Here is an 18,060-nt window from a genome sequence, read left to right on the forward strand (position 1 = left end):
TGTGGACGCTGAGCCATAAGCCAGATTTGGAGCACTGAAGCATTTCCCAGCATGGAAACTGGCAGGTTGAATAAATTGATTGAGAAATGGCGAGATGCCAACGCGCGGCTATAAAATAACCAGTCATGTAATAGCACCAGACACAAACGGGAAGGGCTGAATGCGAAAGTGCGATAAGTATATAATCACACAGTCTGTAAGGCTATCACGTCTAAGCAGAGACAAAGACCAGTCTGAACGGGGCGAGGCAAGCTGCATGACTGCTGTTAGTGCGCGCTAGATAACCAGTCTGAGAAAAGGGTAAAAGAATGTTCACTACATGTTCGTGGGCACCTGTAAGAAATATCTGAAAACAATGTTTTACCTAAAAGTAAGTGAATGTATTTGTAGGTGGTGTTTGGATCTCAGGCAGTGTAGGGTGAGAGGTGATTATTTATTACTATATAGTAATACACTGTGCCGTGAAAGAAGGGTCGCATTAATGAAATTAAAAAAAGTCCTAGGCAGTGAACAAAATGGAACGGTTAGTTAAATCAGCAACACCCGAGTGTCTATGCTGCTGTCAGCCTGGGGCCCCAGATAAATTAATCCGCCTCTGCGTTAAACTGTCGTTATACGCCTTTGGAGCGCAGCATTCTGAAGTCGGTCTTTCCTCAGTACAACAGTCCACATATATTTTCATTCAACGCTGTGACCATTAACTCCAAGACCATTTTTAAACTGCGGTGCTCTATGAAATAATGGTTGTGTTTATTTAACTTTTTACTCTGTGATTACTGTATATTTTCATAAAAAATCAAGTCCCTAAAATGTCACCAGGATTATTCAGGATACTGTGTTAGTAATTACACATTGATTATCTTAATTACTAAATCACACTCGGACATACTTATAACACAAAACCAAGGTGATTTTCTGCGAAGGAAATGTTAATGAATTCAATGTAAAATACTATAATTTACCATTAGGGGGCGCCATGCATACAGTCAAACATACCGCACTTATGTTGACATACGTATCTGTTACTGACTTATAAAGATATTAAGTATTGATTAAACTTATATCCACGTTAGGTAAAAGTAAAACCTGTATCAGAATGTTAAAGCATGACATGGCAATTTGAAATAGACAAAAATATTTTATTCCAAAACTTAAATTACAGGTCCTTGAAGGGATTTGCATAGGGTGGAACATTAAAAAGCTGAAAATGACACTCATTTAAAAAACCTCATTAAACCGCACATTGCTTCTGCTCTCAATGTGACGTTGTGTTGGAAAATACAGAGGGTATTATACATTGCAGGACTATACATATAAAAGTGGAGAAATGGGGAAAATCCCTTATAAAAACTTGTAATATCATTCATTCTGCATTCAGCGGTAACACAGCCTCACATACAGCACGGTCTCCACCACTGACACCAGGCTACCTCATAGATGAGGACTTGGTATCTCATCTGTCCGGATTTTTGTGTCATTATTTTTCTTGCCGTTCCGGCTCGGTGGTTCCAAACGAATGCCTGTCCTCTATCTTCAGTCACAATTTCAGTAATGCAATAACCGGTTACCCCAAACCCCCCACACAGGGCTGTTTCTGACTCGTCCAATCCCAGCTGCTTTCTGGAACCATGTGACCTGAGCTGAAAGCACTCACACGGTCCCTCCTTTCAGTGCTCCAGCCTCACATGCTTCCTCTTCCAGGTGTGGCATCTCCCTGGGAGTTTTTCCAAAATCACTTTTCCAGCTATTTCCCAGCATTTCCAACATAAAGAGCGATGGACACAGGAGGTGCAGCAAAGGGTTAGTGGCTGGGTCTGTGGGTGGACCATCCCAGGCCTGGTCCAGTTTGATGACCTCTTTTGTTCTTTGGGGGGGGGGTGTTCCTTAAGTCAGGTTGGCACTGATCCGGATCCACTGCAACGCCTGGCGTGTATACTGCACGATGTGTTGGACACTGCTGTGCAAGGTGAGGGGCCCCCTCAGTGTGTTCAGGTAGCTGAAGAACTCTGCGGGGACATGTGACAGACTTGGGTGTGAGATGCTGTGAGGGGACACTGGCCAGGTCCCCAGCAGAGCTGGACATTTCAGGTCCAGAAAGTAAAAATCCAAGCCAGGATTTTGTTTCAACCAACTAGTTGAATACAAAGAGTCACAATCACAGAGTACTCATCTGGCTGGTTGAAACAAAATCCTGGTCTGGATTTTTACTTTCAGGAACTGAAATGTCTACCTCTGGTTCCCTGAGGCTGCAAGATCTTGGCATCTCCTGCTTAGCAATGGGCAGCACAAGCCCTCTAAACCATCAGTGGGTGGGATGACCAGGAACTGTCAATCAAAAAACGTTTTAACCCCCCCCCCCCTCCAAGTGTTCAGAGATCCTGCTAGGGCTGTTTCAGGAGGGTTGTACACATGTATACTCTGGTTGATTCAGGGGGCCCAGCAGCAGCCCCCCCCGCCAGCTCAGCAAAAATGTACCATGTTTTCTTTAGATTGAAAGTTTGAAAGTGTCAGCCCGCTTAACTGGGGGCCTAAGGTGACAGTCTGCTTACTGGGGGCCTAAGGTGACAGTCTGCTTACTGGGGGCCCAAGGTGACAGTCTGCTTACTGGGGGCCCAAGGTGACAGTCTGCTTACTGGGGGCCTAAGGTGACAGTCTGCTTACTGGGGGCCCAAGGTGACAGTCTGCTTACTGGGGGCCTAAGGTGACAGTCTGCTTACTGGGGGCCTAAGGTGACAGTCTGCTTACTGGGGGCCTAAGGTGACAGTCTGCTTACTGGGGGCCTAAGGTGACAGTCTGCTTACTGGGGGCCTAAGGTGACAGTCTGCTTACTGGGGGCCTAAGGTGACAGTCTGCTTACTGGTTACTGGACTGTTACCCACTGGTCTGAAACAGGGAATAAATTTGAAGCCTAATTTCTCTCACTGTTTAAAAAGGCAAGTATTTAAATTAGCTCAGTAATTAAATCGATGTAAATGTGCACAGCTTCACCTGGCTTTGCAGATGTGAGCACATTACTGATCGTGTAATTTTCCAGTCATTAGGCATTAGCTAATCTTAACTCGAAACAAGAACAGACTGTAACCCTTCATTCAGACATGCCTGTAGATAAACAGAACTGTTAATATAAAACTTTTCCCAGTCGGAGGTCACAATCAGTGCAGTCATGTTTTTATTGTCTGCTGCCTTACCTTTGTTCTCCTTGGCCAGGTTGTCGGCCAGCTCCCAGTACTCGTAGCTGTACAGCACGCTGTTGGTGATGTTGAGGTGGTTTGCTGCCATCTGGTGGATGCGCTGGGGAATGCTGATGAAGGATGAGGGGGAGGTGGCGGCCAAGCCGGCCTGGGGGTTGAGCGGCGCTCCCGAACTCCTGCAAGTCAGAGGAACCAAGAGTCATGTCAGCTTCCCTGATTATATCCACTGAAGGGGTGACGCCCTGGAGGAAGACTCTGGTACTTACTTTCCACAGGAGGTCCATGATTCTGGATCATGAGAAGGTTTGGGGGAGCTCTGTAAAGAGAGAGGGGCCTTCAGCATACCAAAGGTACATGTTTGATCCCATCGCTCTCCGTGGTTCTCGTTCTCCGCCAACCCCCAACCTCCCCCGACTCTGCGGCGGTACCTTAAAGTAGTCCAGCAGGACTTTGGAGTATTTGAGAGCGTGGTCTTTCTTCAACCTGAACATCCGCCAGTACAGAAGAGCAAGGCAGCGGAAACTGCAGGCCCAAGCACAAGTAACGGACATCAGGTTACCAGGCTCCGACCTACCCGGTCGGAGAATTGAACTCACCCAGCTTTAGCAGAAGAGAGAGGAGCGAGAAGACGGAGGACCTGACAGACGCAGGAAGGGGGTTGAGCTCACCACAGCACTGCCAGCTGCTTATCCTCCTGTCGGGCCCCCGGACCAGAATGTCCCTTCAGCCTCATGGCGTATCTGGGAGAGGTACCGTTACGTTGTGAGTGTGTGATTCTATCTGACAGGTGTAAAGGCACATTTTCTGTGTGGGACTGTCATCACAGCAGATAGACCGGCAGCTCCTCCGTGCAGATCTCTGTGATGGTATCGTATGTTAGCAATATCATAACCCCCCCCCCCTTGCCTGATGAGCTCCACGGTTTCTGAGTACATGGTGTATGGGGATTTGGCCTCCAGGGGGCCCTCCTCCATGGCCTTGCCACACTCCATGAAGGACAGCGCCGCATCCACGTAGTTCACTGCCTTGCCAAACTTGTCCACCTGGTGGCAGTGGGGAGTGCACATGTAATAATGGTTAAATATGGGTGCTGTGTACTATGGCTGTGCGAAATGCAGAAACTGAAAGTTGGGTGAATTTGTTTAAAATGAAATGAAGGCGACAGGAGGCACCCAAACTCTCTGCATGCAAAGAGTTGGTCCTGTCACGCATCTTTGGTGGGTTTTGCATATGTGTGTAAACAGTAATCTAGATGCATGCATGGACTTTCCTCCGCCCTCACCATGGCGTCGGCACGATGCTTGATCCTCTTGGCTTCATGCATGTAGTACTCAGCATGGTGCAGCCTGGTGAGAGAGACAGAGTCACGCAGAGTGATAAACCCATTCCAGCTGGATCCGGTTCGTCTTAGCTACCAAACATTACATGGCAGGTGCTCGGATACTGTGACGCTAGAAGTAAGAATCTGAACAGCTCGAATTTTTTTGATTTGATAAAGTAACGTGTGGTGATGTCTTCAGTGCAGGCTTCAGTACCGGCACTTACGTGTCATGGTGGATTATAGCACCATCTGGTGGCAGGGCTTGGTTTGGGGAGACTCCCCAGATTTCATATACTGGCTTGGGACCACTGGGAAGACGTGGTGACTCCACCTTCACCTGAGGGTGTGTCCTGGGCACCTGGTGACAAACCCATGACCCATTGGATGACCTCATCTGGGACAAGCACTTGTACCCTTAGGCTTAAATTTCTTTTCTAGCAAGCTCCAACCAAAAATACAAGTATAATTAAGGCCCTTCAGAGATGACATTGGACGGTCCAGGTGAAACTGAGGGTCAGACCATGAACATACTCCTGGCATGTAGCTCTCAACATGGCCAAGGTGACCTGGGGGTACATGCTATGTCGCCTACACTAGGTTGGCGAGCAGGTGGCCCGTCGAAAAAGCCGCCGCCGCTTGACCGCTGACCTGTTCCAGTTTGGATACACATCGGTGTGCTGATCCTCACCTGAAGCTGCGTGCTCTGTGCCCTCGCGTTTCCTCCCTTGTCGGCCTTCTCTTGGTAATGCTGCTCAGCGCCACCCTCCCTTTTCCGCTGGCCTGCCTGCTTGCCCGGCTCGCCCCTCTTGCGGGGGTCCGAGGCGTCCGCCATAGGGGACGCCGCCTTGCGCTCCTCATACCGGAGAGCTCCTTCGTGCCTGGCGGCGAGGGGTGGAGGAGCAGGACATGAGAATCTGCTTCTGATTATCAACGTGGGAGTCAGTGCGTGTCCAGGCCAATATAATCCATAAAAATGTACCAGCAAATTAAAAAGTAGGTGACACTCTAACAGTTAATATCTACTCTCAGGGGCTGGTTTACACTTGCTTGTTAACGCAAGCAGCTTTCTCCTCCAAACAGTGAACCACGTGGCTGCAACTCAATACATACAGTTACAGACAGGGCGATGAGGTCTGTTTACTGTTTCGGCTGAGCATTAGAATGGCTAAGACGTGATCTAAGCACTTCTGAATGTGGTGTAACTGTTGGTGCTAGACACAGCGGCCTGGAATCTCAGTAACGGCCACTTTCCTGGGATTTTTCACACATGGTGTCTAGAGTTTACAGAGATTGGTGCGATAAACAAAAAACATCTAGTGAGAGGAGAATGAAACTCATTAAAGCTATCGGAAGGCTGTCGAAATAACAGCTCAGAGGCACAGTTGTGTGGGGAGAGGCTTCTTTGAACGCAGAACTCTCAAAGTGCTTCTGAAAGCAAAACTGGGTCCTACCTAGTACTAGCTAGGTCAAGGGTGGGGAACCTGATCTATGGAGGCCCGGTATGGGTGTGGCTTTTTGGGGTGGCCTCTCAATCAGCCAATGACAGTGGATGCCCAGGACTGGAGTTAAGAAACACTGCATTATTATTGGCTGATTCAGAAGTCATTCCAAAAAACCCACACTGGCTCTCCATGGATCAGATTCCCTACCCTGAGCTAGGTGTACCTAATAAGAGTGTAAGAGTTGGTCCAGGTTCAGTGTATTCAGTCTGTGTGTTTGTTCAATCTTACCCATTGATGGACTCCTTGGTGGACATTCCTTTGGTTGACCTGGGATCAGTATGCACATGGTTCTTTTTACTGTCCTGGTGAGGATTCTCTGACTGTTAGAAGCAGACAGTTCACAACCAATGGGGGGTTAGCACAAGGTAAAGCTCTTGGAAGCTCAGTTACGTGTCAGTTGCATGTTTTTCACTAGTTCATGAAGTTTACCCTCATAATGGGTGGTTATCTCATATTTGGTGTGATCTTACCTTTCGTTTCTTCTTGTGGTCCTGGGGGTCATTTTCAGGGCGATGAAGATGCCTCATGGCGCTATTGTTGTGGGCCTTTCGTGATGAGGAGGACGATGAGGAAGATGAGGAGCGACCTCGAGGGAGGCAGGAGGTCTGGGGCACTCTGAGTAGGAGAGTCAGGTCTATCCGCACCAGGAGTGAGCGGGGTCCGCCTGGTGGATCGCCAAGGCCGAATGGCACCAAGGTGTAGCAGTTCCGGCCTGAGTCACCTGCCTGGGTACCGGCTGGTAGCTGGCTGGGTTTGACTACCGCTGGCTGGACCTCCACAGCCCTCCCAGTCCTACCCTGTGGCCTCCTCGGAACCTGTCGCTTACAGGAGGTTGAGTCTGCTGGGACCTTAGTGACCGGGGGTGGGGAGAGGGGCTCAGAGTCTGAATCTGAGGGTGCTGAACATGAGGAGGAGGAAGAAGAGTCTGTTGGCGGGATAACAGGAATAGGGGAGGGGGACGGTGAGCGGGTGGGTCTGAAGTCTGGCTGCAGCTCCTCTTCCTTTCTCCTCTTTTTCCTCCTATGCTGTCCAGGGCTTCCTGGCAATCTCTCCTCCTGCTGCCTCTGGCTGTTCGTGTGGGGCCTCTGTCTTGGCTGCACGGCCTGGGGTTCTCCTCCCTGTGGCCTTCGTCTCCGCCGCTCCTTCTCTAGCCCCGTCCCTTCCTTCGTCCTCTCCTCTTCTTCAGAGTCCTGGGCCCAGCAGCGCCTCAGGGTCCCTGCCTCTCCCTCCGTCCGCCTCCTGTCCAGCCGCCTCTCAGAGGGCAGCACCCTGGCCCGCCCATCCACCTCATGCCCCCTCCGCTGTGATGAGGCACTGTCTCGCCGGGCCCCCTCCCCGGGAGCGGCAGAGGGCCGGTGTTTGACTCTTGTCGTGGGGCTGGGGCTACCTGCGGGCTTGGAGCTAGGCCGAGAGCGATGCCTGGGGCTGGAGTTTGGGCAAGGGCTGCGTCTGCGTGGGGGCTCTGGGTCAGCAGTAGGAGCGTCCCACGGCTTGACACGGGATTTGCTTTTGGGGATGCACGGGGGTCTTGGCTGAGGTGGGGGTGTGGGGCTGCGAACGGAAGCAGGACTCCTGCACGAGTAGGGGCTGAGCGGAGGGTCACTGGGAGGACTGGGACTCCTGGGACTGGGTGAAGGACTGCTGCTGGGACTGATGATCAGCTGGGGACTTGGCTGGCTGCTGTAGTACAGACCGGGACTGGGAATGGGGGTCTGCTCCCCCCGTAGCCCTGGGCTGGGCTCTCTCCCCCAGGACCCTACGGGAGTCCGGCCACTGTCGGAGTCTGAACCCGAATGGGCTTCCCCCTCCCTGTCGTTCAACACCTGTCCCCTGTCGCCAGATCCTGCCCTCTTCAGCCACTTGTCCAGCTGCCACTTGTTGGACGACAGCTACAAAAAGGAAAAAACACAAGACTGGAGGAGTGTTGGAGCTCAGGGTGCCCCCTCCCTGTATGTAGCACCCTCTAACCCTAATGCTCTCCATTCATGGTCCTGCCTCCTGTGTACCGTCAGACTCGCAGCAGTGCTCCCTTAGTAACCCCCACTCTGATGGGGGTGCCTCCCCTTTTAATGAATTAGTTGTAAATGTGAAACATGTAACGGCAGCTGCGGCTGCTGCTTTGGAGCGACAGGACCACCGGTGTGGGGGGGGAGGTCCAGGGTGGCGGGATTCCACAGCATGGCTCTTATCCAGAGCGGGTCTTAAAGGAACATGCAGACAATTCCCGCTCGTAGACCTTAGTGCCTTCTGGTTTTTCGTCAGCCCCCCCCCCGTTTTGTCCCACATGCCGGTGTTATTTGAAGAGCTAATTACCACCTCCCGGGAGCTATTTCCGGGTCCCCGTGTTAATGTCATCAGCATCAGGCAGCAGCACGCCTGGCCAGGAGACCCTGTCTCCTATTTTGGGTCTCTGTCACGTTCATCCTTCTAATGAATAAGGAATCTCTTCACGCTTAAGGCTCAACAACACTACAGCAACAGTGCTACAACAACAACACTATAAGAACAACACCAGAGGAACAACACTACAGCAACAACACCACAGCAACAACCCCACAACAACAGTGCTACGGCAGAAATGCTACAGCCATGGTGCCCACCCCCTGTTGCCCGCCACATTCTGCCTGAAGATCCTGCCTCCTACCAGATGGGGGTTTCAGCCGCCGCTGGAGGGGAGCGTGAGATCACCTCCGGGCTGCATGTCGGAAAGCGGGCGGCCATGAAGGAGTTTATACTCACCTCTTTAGCTCTACTGTCCTCCCTAGCCGTCCGGCGTCAGTTTAAGCCTGCTCTCTGCTCTGGCACCCCCCCCATTCCTCTTTCCCATAAGGACACTGCATCCCTTGTAATCCAGCCTCCCCCCCCCCCAGAGTGCCGGCCCCCTTCGACCTGGACGGAGACGCTGACTGCTTCACGCATATGAAAACCACATGGCGCCCCCTTCTCCTTCCCGCAGAATCACTGCTCTGTCAGAGGAAGCTCTGTTTATCCCGTCTGGGCTCCCCTGCTATGCACGCAAAACCCCAGCCGCCCATTCTGTTACTGTTAACTAGGCTGCCCAGCATAGCAGGACGGCAGGGCGGTGTAGTCAGTGGTCTGGGCTTGGTGGGGGGAGTCAGGGCTATCACCTGTGCAGGAAAATGACACCCAAAACTCCCCTCCCCCGTCAGACTTGTATTCCTGCTCTCCCTTCCCTCCCCCACAGGCAACTTCCTGCTATAAATCAGAGTTCCTCCCGCCACACATGTGAATGCTTCATAGGGCTCTCCAGTGTGTGCGTGTGTGTGTGTGCGTGGGCAGACGGGAGCACCGTGATGTCCGCGTACCTCCTCCACGCTCCCGCTCAGGCCTGCATCCTCGGGGGGCGTCCCCGGCTTGGAGTGCCTTTCCGGGCTGGGGGTGTGCGACCGCAGGCTGCTGCTGTCTGAGTCGCTGGACGAGCTGGAACTGGACGAGCCGGAGCTGGAGTGTCTCAGCCTCTTGCCGGACAAGCAGCGCTGCGCGTGGGCCTGCTGGGAATGCTGGGAGTTCTGGTGCCGGGGACGTCTGTGAGTCAGAGCCAGGATAGAGGGTGTCTCAGCCACCCCACATAACACACACACACACCCAGTGCTACCCTCACACTGTCTAACACACACACACACACACACACCCAGTGCTACCCTCACACTGTCTAACACACACACACACACACACCCAGTGCTACCCTCACACTGTCTAACACACACACACACACACACACACACCCAGTGCTAGTCTCACACTGTCCAACTCACACACACCCAGTGCTACCCTCACACTGTCTAACACACACACACACACACACACCCAGTGCTACCCTCACACTGTCTAACACACACACACACACACACCCAGTGCTAGTCTCACACTGTCTAACACACACACATAGAAGCACCCAGTGTGATTATTAATATGCTGATTGGTGACACTGCCTTACAGACGCGATGCTTCCCAGGAAAGACACCCCTAGCATCCAGCTGACACATTCCTCACATCCTCACACACACACACACACACACACACACAGTGCAGTTGAGGATGCAGTCTGGCCATAAGCAGACTCATATGGCGGAGAGGAGGCCCGAGAGGCTCTACCCTTTCTTACATAGAGATGAACTGCTAATCTTATCGATTAGGATTACCTGCCATGTGTGAGCCCAGAGGTAGACTGCTGTAATGAGAGAGAGAGAGAGAGAGAGAGAGAGAGCATATCGTCATTGAACCAGGGTCCTGCTTGTCGCTGCCCCCAACTTCACAGTCCAGTTTTATTATGGGATGTTTCGCAGTGAAACACCACGGAGCAGTTTCAGAAGTTGGAATAATGCTAAGATGCTAAGCTAAGGGTAGTGTGTGTGTGTGTGTGTGTGTGTGTGTGTGAGTGACGCAGAGCCTCCCAAGTGGCATGGTCTCCGAAAGCCAGTGTCCCAGAGGAAGTGGTGAGCGATGTTGGGGGGGGGGGGGGGGTCAAGCAAAGACAAAGGGTTCATTTAGCAGCCTGCCGGCAGCCATGTTACAGCCACACCCGGCCACATCTCGCCCTCCCTGACATGACGGCCTCAGATGGGGGGGTGGGGGGGGGAGATACAGACAGCGAGTCAGGTCGGGTCAGAGGCGACAGCTCCTAGCCGTCGACTGCGCTGTCCACCCAGCTGGGTCCCACACTATGTTTCAATCCCCCACTCATTCTCCGAAATGCTTTCTGGGAGAACAGCATGGATGAGCGTGTGGGTGGTGGTCCCGCCATGCCGGCCGCCGCTTCGGGCTCTGCTTACCGTGGTGGCTTCATCTTCATCACTGCTTAGCCTCAGGTCGTCCTCCAGCATCCTGGACGGGGGGATGGGGGGGTGCACATTATTACACATTCTTTGTTAGTTTCCAGTACTTAACCCATTACTACAGCTACTAGCTATTATCTTAACTATTAAAGTGATAACTGGTGACTTGTAACCTACTGAAGAGTTGCTGGTAAATGACTGGTGAAGGGGCAGTGTATAGCTATGTAAGTTAGAACTCTGTGTCCATGTCCAGAAGGTTGTGGGTTGAAATCCCCCGGCAGAGTAATAATATTGCAGAGGGGCCCTTGAGCAAGGCCCTTATCCCCAGCTGCTGCCCACAGCTGCTTATTACCTCCAAGCTTTGGGTAAAAGCATCTGCTAATGTATAAATCTAATGTAAATTGCTGATATTCTGCCTTGTCAGGAAAAGCCTTAATTCACTTATAAGGTGCAACAGCATGTTCCTCCAGGAACATGAATTAATGCATTTTAGCGGTTACAGTTAGGCACACAAAAAAAAAAAAAAATGGAGACCTTTATGACTTCCTCCCCCACTCAGAGGACAAAAGCATGGCTTAGGCACTTTCTCCGCCCACTGTCTGACGGCGTTTTCATTTCTCTCTTAATCAAATGACAGCCTGTAAACTGCGGTTAGTTAATCAGGTGGGTGGGAAAAGCAGCCTCTTCTGAGCCGTTTCCAGACTTTCGGCTGCAGCAGTAAAGCTGTCGGGGTCGTAACTCTCTTGCCCCACTCTGTGGCTGCCTGCTGTGGCTGTGTCATAGCGATCCGGGTCACATGACTGGATCTGTTGACCAATCCAGGCCTCACACCAGGCAGGACCATCAGGGTTGTCATGAAAGGGGGGGATTTCCTCCTCGTATCTCTCTGACGCGCAACATTGTTTTTATATAGTTACGAAACTCAAGATGTTGCTTCAGAGGGACAGAAGAACAGCTTGATTCTCACTCGACTGTAACATCTGCATTCGGGCGACATTGTTATTCCAGTCAAATTTCGGTCTTTACAGATGTGCATCTTCTAGCAATGGTAGTTTCATTTTTTTCCCTGTTTACCGCAGTGTGGGTTGGTGTGACTGGTGCACAGAATCCAAGCACACTGCTGAGTTATGCTCACCCAGACTGACACTACACAGAAACAGGTCCGTGTGAAATTCCAGGCTATTTCACTGCTGGCTCAACCGGGGGGGGGGGAGATAAATGCTGATTCCTTTATTTAGAATGAAAAATACCAGGTCAAGTACTCTGTTTGAAGGTCCAACAGTATAGTCAGATGTCCCATGGCCCTAAAGCAGGGTGTCCCTGAACATGCGTCGTGTGTGTCAGTGTGTGTTTGTCACTGCACTCCATGGAGGAGGGGCCTCGTTCTCTGGAACTCGGGGCGAGCGAGAGGCCCACTTACGACTTGTGAGGCGCTGTGAGAGGGACAGTCATCCTGGCATGACTGTCTGTCCTGACTGCGGGGGCTGAGAGATAAGGAGAGAGGAGGGAGAGCAGTCAAACCCGGGAGTCACGGGCCTCCACCCCCCCCCCCCCCGGGCCTCACGGCCGGGTGACAAGGATCCGGCACGGATCGGCGATGGAGATACTCACAGTGCCTGTGTAGGGAGCCATGATGTTTTGTCTGCTGGAAGGGAGAGGAGTAGCAAATTCACTACTCATGGAATAGATCACATACACCAGCCAAGATGCAGTAGCTACTTGGATAAAAATAGCAGCCGGGAGGGGGTGGGGTTGGGGGTGGGGGCCTCCTCTTATAGTGCCCAGACCATGTGGGTAGAGTTTCAGGGGTCTAATTCAAACTAATCCTGAACTCAACCAACAGCAAATAAAATGGTCACCTTTGACTTTAGTTTGTTCCTTGAGGTGATTACTGGCATTTTGGTCATAAACATCTAAGCTTCGCCCTCCCAGTCCCCTTCCCGGGTTACGTTTTATGGGGGTGGGGGGTCTAATTGTTACCAGTCAGCTATTGCAGCGTAAAATTGAACAAGGTCAGTCGGCTGTGTGTAGAGCAGGGTGATATGAACTTAAGCAGTGCTGGTTGCTGGACAGTAGGCTCTGTGTATCTAATAACGTCCAGCTGTAGAAGACCAACCGTCGACTCGCAGAGGGTTAACACACCTGGGAGCTATAGGGGATTAGGCTGTGGGGCTCCCTTCCACCTGAGGACTGCAGGGAGGAGAAAGGCAGGGGCCAGGAGTGGGTCATTTCCTGTGTGGGAGGATGTGGCCATTAGGGGTCAAGGGTCATGGGCAGGGCAACACTCTCCCTGCACATCAGGGTGTTGACGTAGTGCTCTCTCTAAGTGTTTTCTGGGGAAAAATTGGAATAATGTCTGGAAAGCCTTGGAAGACTGTATTAATATTCACAAAAATGTATAACACAAATATTCAGAATTCTCAGACGCTGTTGTTAAAGCCATCTGGCATGTAAAGTAATGAAGTTAATCAGAAACCTGTATGTGTTCAGTGTCAGATGACCTTTTACTATTGAGGGAATAAACCCATTCTGTCTACTGACAACATCTGACATGAAATTGACCAATAAAAAGATGCTGTATGAAGGCATCCATTTAATTAGTATTTATGTTTGAACCAGTTGGATTACTTCACATTGCAGATTTTAACAATTTAATATTGATAGCTAGATAGCTAGCTAACTAACGTCATTGTTACTTAGAAATATATAGCGAGATTAGTTTCTGTTTTGCAGGCACTGACATATTTGCCTCACTGACAACAATCCACGTAAGTCCATTTAAGACATTAAACCGTTCGGTGACGGCTGTGTCAAGATAGGGTTCTATTTGCGGTGCTAAGGGAGTCTCATTACGTTGTTTTTGATTTATGTAAAGTAGTTCTGGAGAAAATGTATTTCTTCATGCTCCTAATATAATGGATTTTTGGAGGGGCATGTTTTTCACTGTCTAGCGACGATAGGCAAGATGGAGAGAGGTATGGCAGACGTGGGCCCACTGCCAGCTGGAGCGGTTAGGGGGAGACCTGCCTGTAACCGTGAATATGCTGCACCCCCTTCATTTTGCTCTTCAGGTAGTGCGTCCACCAGGTGTGCATGGGGAGGGGGAAAGGCGTAGATGTGTATGACCTACAAAATTATCAGAGGTCATGCGGTCCCTGTCCTGAACAAGACGAGGACCGGCGCTGAATGTGCGATAGCAAAGGAGGCCCAGAGAAGCTCTGAGCTCCTGCCTCTGAGACCCGGCTGAGGAACGGCTGCTCGGACGTCCTTCACAGCAGCCTTCCCCCGGTGCTGTGCTGTGTCTGTGCCGTTTTGTGGAAGGCTGGGTATCTGCACTGCGCTGACCTGTGCAGCTTCCTCCTGTCACAGGGTGGGATGGCTCTGATGATATCGCGCCCCCCAGCCCAGCCCCCTGGAATGCCTCAGACACACACACATGTATGCGCACACCCCCGTCTCCCTCCCGTCACATAAACACTCCTCCCTCAGCAAACCCCCCCCCCCCTCTACAGCTGCTCCCTCCACCTTCATTATCTTTCCTTCATTCAGTCACAGAGGATTTCACCTCATCCCTCTCTCCTCTCCACCCTCTGAACAACAAGCCTCCCAAGGTGGACATGCTGCTCTCTCTCTCTCTCTCGCCCTTGTTGCCCCTCCATGGCGTAGACACACACCCGTTGGCAGTGATGGTTTACCTTCTTTCTCCGTTTCTCCCATACTCCCTCCTTCCCTTCCGCCATATCCAGCATGTCCATTCTTCCCACCCCATGCTCAATCATACATATAATTTTTCATATTAATGGCCCCCTGTAAGATGCTGCCCCCCCATGAATCTGCTAGGGTAACCACTACTGTCCAACCTAAACTGTCTCTTTCTGACCCAGTGGTGGTTATTAGAAGAACTGGCCGCCCCAGACGCTTAAACAAGTCCTGGTCACAATTTTAGCGTAACGCTGTGAGAACATTTGGGCCTTACCCTCAGTAAGTCTTCTCCACAGCTCTCCTCAGCCCTTCCCCGGCTCTGTGTGAAGAGGCAAATACGACTGGCATCATTAAGACAACCCGACGCTGGCTTTGTTTGGGGGGCCGGGTCTTACAGGGGGTCTGCAGACCGAGGCATTTTTTGAAAAGGCGTTTGGACAGACAGGGTGAGTGTGAGATGGTTTAACAGGTTACTGTGCTGGCTTCCTGTCACCCTTTAAACGTGAGCAGACAGTCAGTCGGCTCGGTCCGCAGTGGAACGGAGACGACCGCAGAGGTGCACGCACACGCACCCTCACAAGCTCGCCTGCTCACACGGAGACACCGACACACCCGTCGAGAGACAAAACCACAGTGCTCTACATGCATCTGCAGGCCTGCCCTGCACATGGTTGCATTTTTCCAACAACAGAACAAGACACATAAATATAATGTGTATTTTAAATCTTGCAGTTTTTATGAAGCTACCGCTGCAATATACTCACTGGAGCCTGAAGAGACTTTTAACGATGTGGACACACACACACACACACAGACGAGTGGGTTTACCTATCCTTATGGGGACACAATGTCCCCATAACGTGATAAATATCTGTTTTTTTTCCCTTATGGGAACCGGTTTCCTGGTCCCCATAAGGGAAAACTCTATTTTATAAAAATCGGTGACTGCTATGAAAAAACTAAAAATGCAAAAACTCTTGTATTTTGTTTGGTTACTTATGGTTAAGGTTAGGGCAGAGTAGGGGTTAAGGTTGTCATAGTTAGCGTTAGCATTTTTCCCATTGAAATGAATGAGCGGTCCCCATAAGGATATGTTTACCCTACAAGTGCGCACATACATACACTCACACACACACACACACACACACACAAATGCTTGCGTCTGTTTCCAATTAGGCCTGGCAATGCGACAGCATCCTCAGAAGTAGTTTTACTAACTACAATCTCTCTGCTTTACTACTTCAAAGTAGAAGGATTGGTCTGAAGCTGCAGTTAGCAGCGCCGCAGGGCAGAGTGCAGCTCCAGCTTTTGTGCTGAAGTATTTTTTCGGTCCATTTGTCACATATGTTGTTATGTGGCATCTTTACTTAGTGATCTGATGTGCTTCTTCTTGCCAGTTTATATACAGCAAACGGTTCAGCTCATTTCAGTGGTTCCACATAAAGGAATATTGTCACCGTGCATTTATAACTTATTATAACTCTTCATTTATCCTGGGGCCTGCATCACGGAGCGAGATTTGTTGGTTAACTAGGTAGCTTGTTGGTGTTAAGGTACTCCAGCTTAAATGGACTTTATCATCTTTCACTTACATTTTTTTACAGACTACCTTAAATTCAACAAGTTATCTTGCCAACGCAAAAATCCAGCTTCATGATACGGGCTCCTGATCCGTTAATAACCATTGACACTACAATAGTAGTAAGGTTATTCCTGCATTTGTGACCTCCAGACTCGTGTACTATAATTCGCTGCATCTCAGAATTAACCAGTCTCTTCCGTCACGCCTCCAGTGTGTGCAACACTCGGTTGCCAGGTTTTTAACTAAGACACCGAGACATTATCATATTACTGTTACCCTGGCCTCTCTGTACTGGCAACCTGTTAGATATAGGATTGACACAAGATTTTGCTGATGGTGTTCAAAGCCTTGCACGGGCTGGTCCATCATAGCTGGTGACCTTCTTCACTTCCTTTCTCCATCATGCTCTCTTAGATCATCTGGCTAGTTGCTCCTAGCGTCTCCCCCGGTCCAGGCTGAGGATAAGGTGGGTTGTGCTTTGGCAGCAGCTATGGAACAAGCCACCATCGCATGATGGCTCTGCCTCCATATTAGCCTTTGAGACTAAGCTTAAAACCCACCTGTTATCTGTGACTTTTTGCTAAGTAGTTTTATATGGTTGTTTTGTTTTTTTGTGTGTTTTTATTTTTCCTGGAAAGCACTTTTGTGTCACCTTCATGTCTGGAAATGTGCTCTACAAATAAAGTTTGAGTTGAGTTGCGATGAGTTGAGTACAGTAAGTATCACACACTACAGCAAACTGCATCAATAGTATAAAGGAGCAGCGAATGGAAGAAAGGGTGTGACTGTCAAAGTCAGCACATGCGCACACACTTTATCTCGAGTGGCAACACCGTCATGGAAACTCTAAAGGCCCCAGACTATGATTGGGAAGCAGGAGAATAAGGAACAGGAAAGGGCCACTGACTGCCTATGTAACAAATGCTCGAGTTTTTCAGTTGTTAATATTATACTTTTATAAAAAAAAAAAAAAACAAGTACCGACCCGCAGCCGGTAAGAACTCACCTATCTGACAGCAGCCTCCCATCTGCGGCTGTTAGTGCAGGTGCAGTACTGTGTACCTCAAAACCAACTGTTTTCTATGGTCTTGCGGGGGCCCGTATGTGAAAGGAAGTTGGCGTTGGATTATTTCCAAACCATCACCGCTGACGCAAACTGGGCAGGATGGTAATTTTTCCTCACACCTCACCCATCAGTCCGCTATAAACTCGTCTCTAATACTAACAGGCTGCTTACTTGTCAACGAGCCTTAAAAAGTCACGTCAAGGCTGCAGCGAAGGACAAGACGCGCGGACACACGACGCTCCTACCTCTCACACGAATTCACCTTCAGGACAGACATTCTCCAACTTTACCCTGTGCCTTTATCCATCCCCCTAAAAAGACTTTCCTGCAACATCGCACACCATATCTATTCTGCAACAGCATTTTCTGTTTTATAAGTTTGCAGTCGAGTCATTTTTTCTGTCTCACGTCGCGTAGCGGGTTATTTTCGGCACTTATGTAGTCTCAAAACTAAAAAGAAGAGATCGGTTCAGACAGGAAGCCGTTAAGCCGCAAGATCCACAACAACAGCCGTGTTTCAGATCCTTTCTACCGTTATAGCGCGTAGATACACATACAAACACACCTTACACCATTAACAAATATATTTTTAAATTATTTCCTGCAGCATCAATGACTTGTTTAAAATAGTGATTAACAACAATCTGTTTACAAGTTAAATGGTAATATGCATTAAAGACAGCGTTAGATAGGAAATTGCTAAGGACGCAGCGGTGACCGGTCCGCATACCAGGATCTCTCACCTCAGCCGCGAAACGAACCATCAGACAGACGCTGAGAAGTTTGCTTCCGATCCCGATCATCGTCGGCGCGGCTCCTCTCACCTCCCGGCTCCGAGGTCCATCTCGGCGAAGGTGCAGCTCCGGCTCCGCGCACCGGGAGGCGTCGCTCGGTAAACAA

General features: G+C 50.2%; 1 protein-coding gene across 7 annotated transcripts; it reads right to left on the reverse strand.

Moving 5' to 3' along the window:
- Positions 1–1,125: 1,125 nt before the first annotated feature.
- On the reverse strand, positions 1,126–18,035 carry aff3 (AF4/FMR2 family, member 3). Of its 7 annotated transcripts, none has more exons than XM_023824174.2 (19): positions 17,904–18,035; positions 14,787–14,831; positions 12,953–13,042; positions 12,422–12,452; positions 12,231–12,294; positions 10,808–10,859; positions 10,178–10,206; positions 9,341–9,560; positions 6,485–7,903; positions 6,243–6,334; positions 5,201–5,390; positions 4,737–4,870; positions 4,474–4,537; positions 4,098–4,234; positions 3,860–3,931; positions 3,620–3,713; positions 3,458–3,507; positions 3,189–3,367; positions 1,126–2,006 (listed from the first exon to the last, which is right to left on the reverse strand). In XM_023824174.2, exons 1-19 carry the CDS (start codon positions 17,961–17,963, stop codon positions 1,885–1,887), a joined length of 3,144 nt encoding a protein of 1,047 aa, XP_023679942.2. In that variant the 5' UTR covers positions 17,964–18,035; the 3' UTR covers positions 1,126–1,884. The 7 variants fall into 7 exon arrangements, with proteins under 7 accessions (XP_023679942.2, XP_023680763.2, XP_023679103.2 ...); XM_023824995.2 differs by having other exon boundaries at positions 10,178–10,203; positions 12,422–12,455; XM_023823335.2 differs by having other exon boundaries at positions 12,422–12,455.
- Positions 18,036–18,060: the final 25 nt, after the last annotated feature.

Source organism: Paramormyrops kingsleyae, chromosome 1, assembly GCF_048594095.1.
Source record: "Paramormyrops kingsleyae isolate MSU_618 chromosome 1, PKINGS_0.4, whole genome shotgun sequence".
NCBI lineage: Eukaryota > Metazoa > Chordata > Actinopteri > Osteoglossiformes > Mormyridae > Paramormyrops > Paramormyrops kingsleyae.

Excerpts from the sequence above, each read along its gene's own strand:
- aff3 (XM_023823335.2), bottom strand. The coding sequence starts at position 17,963 with ATGATCGGGATCGGAAGCAAACTTCTCAGCGTCTGTCTGATGGTTCGT. Across the intron at positions 4,235-4,473 it reads AGCATCGTGCCGACGCCATG|GTGGACAAGTTTGGCAAGGC; the intron begins GTGAGGGCGGAG and ends CACTGCCACCAG. Across the intron at positions 3,932-4,097 it reads GAAACCGTGGAGCTCATCAG|ATACGCCATGAGGCTGAAGG; the intron begins GCAAGGGGGGGG and ends TACCTCTCCCAG.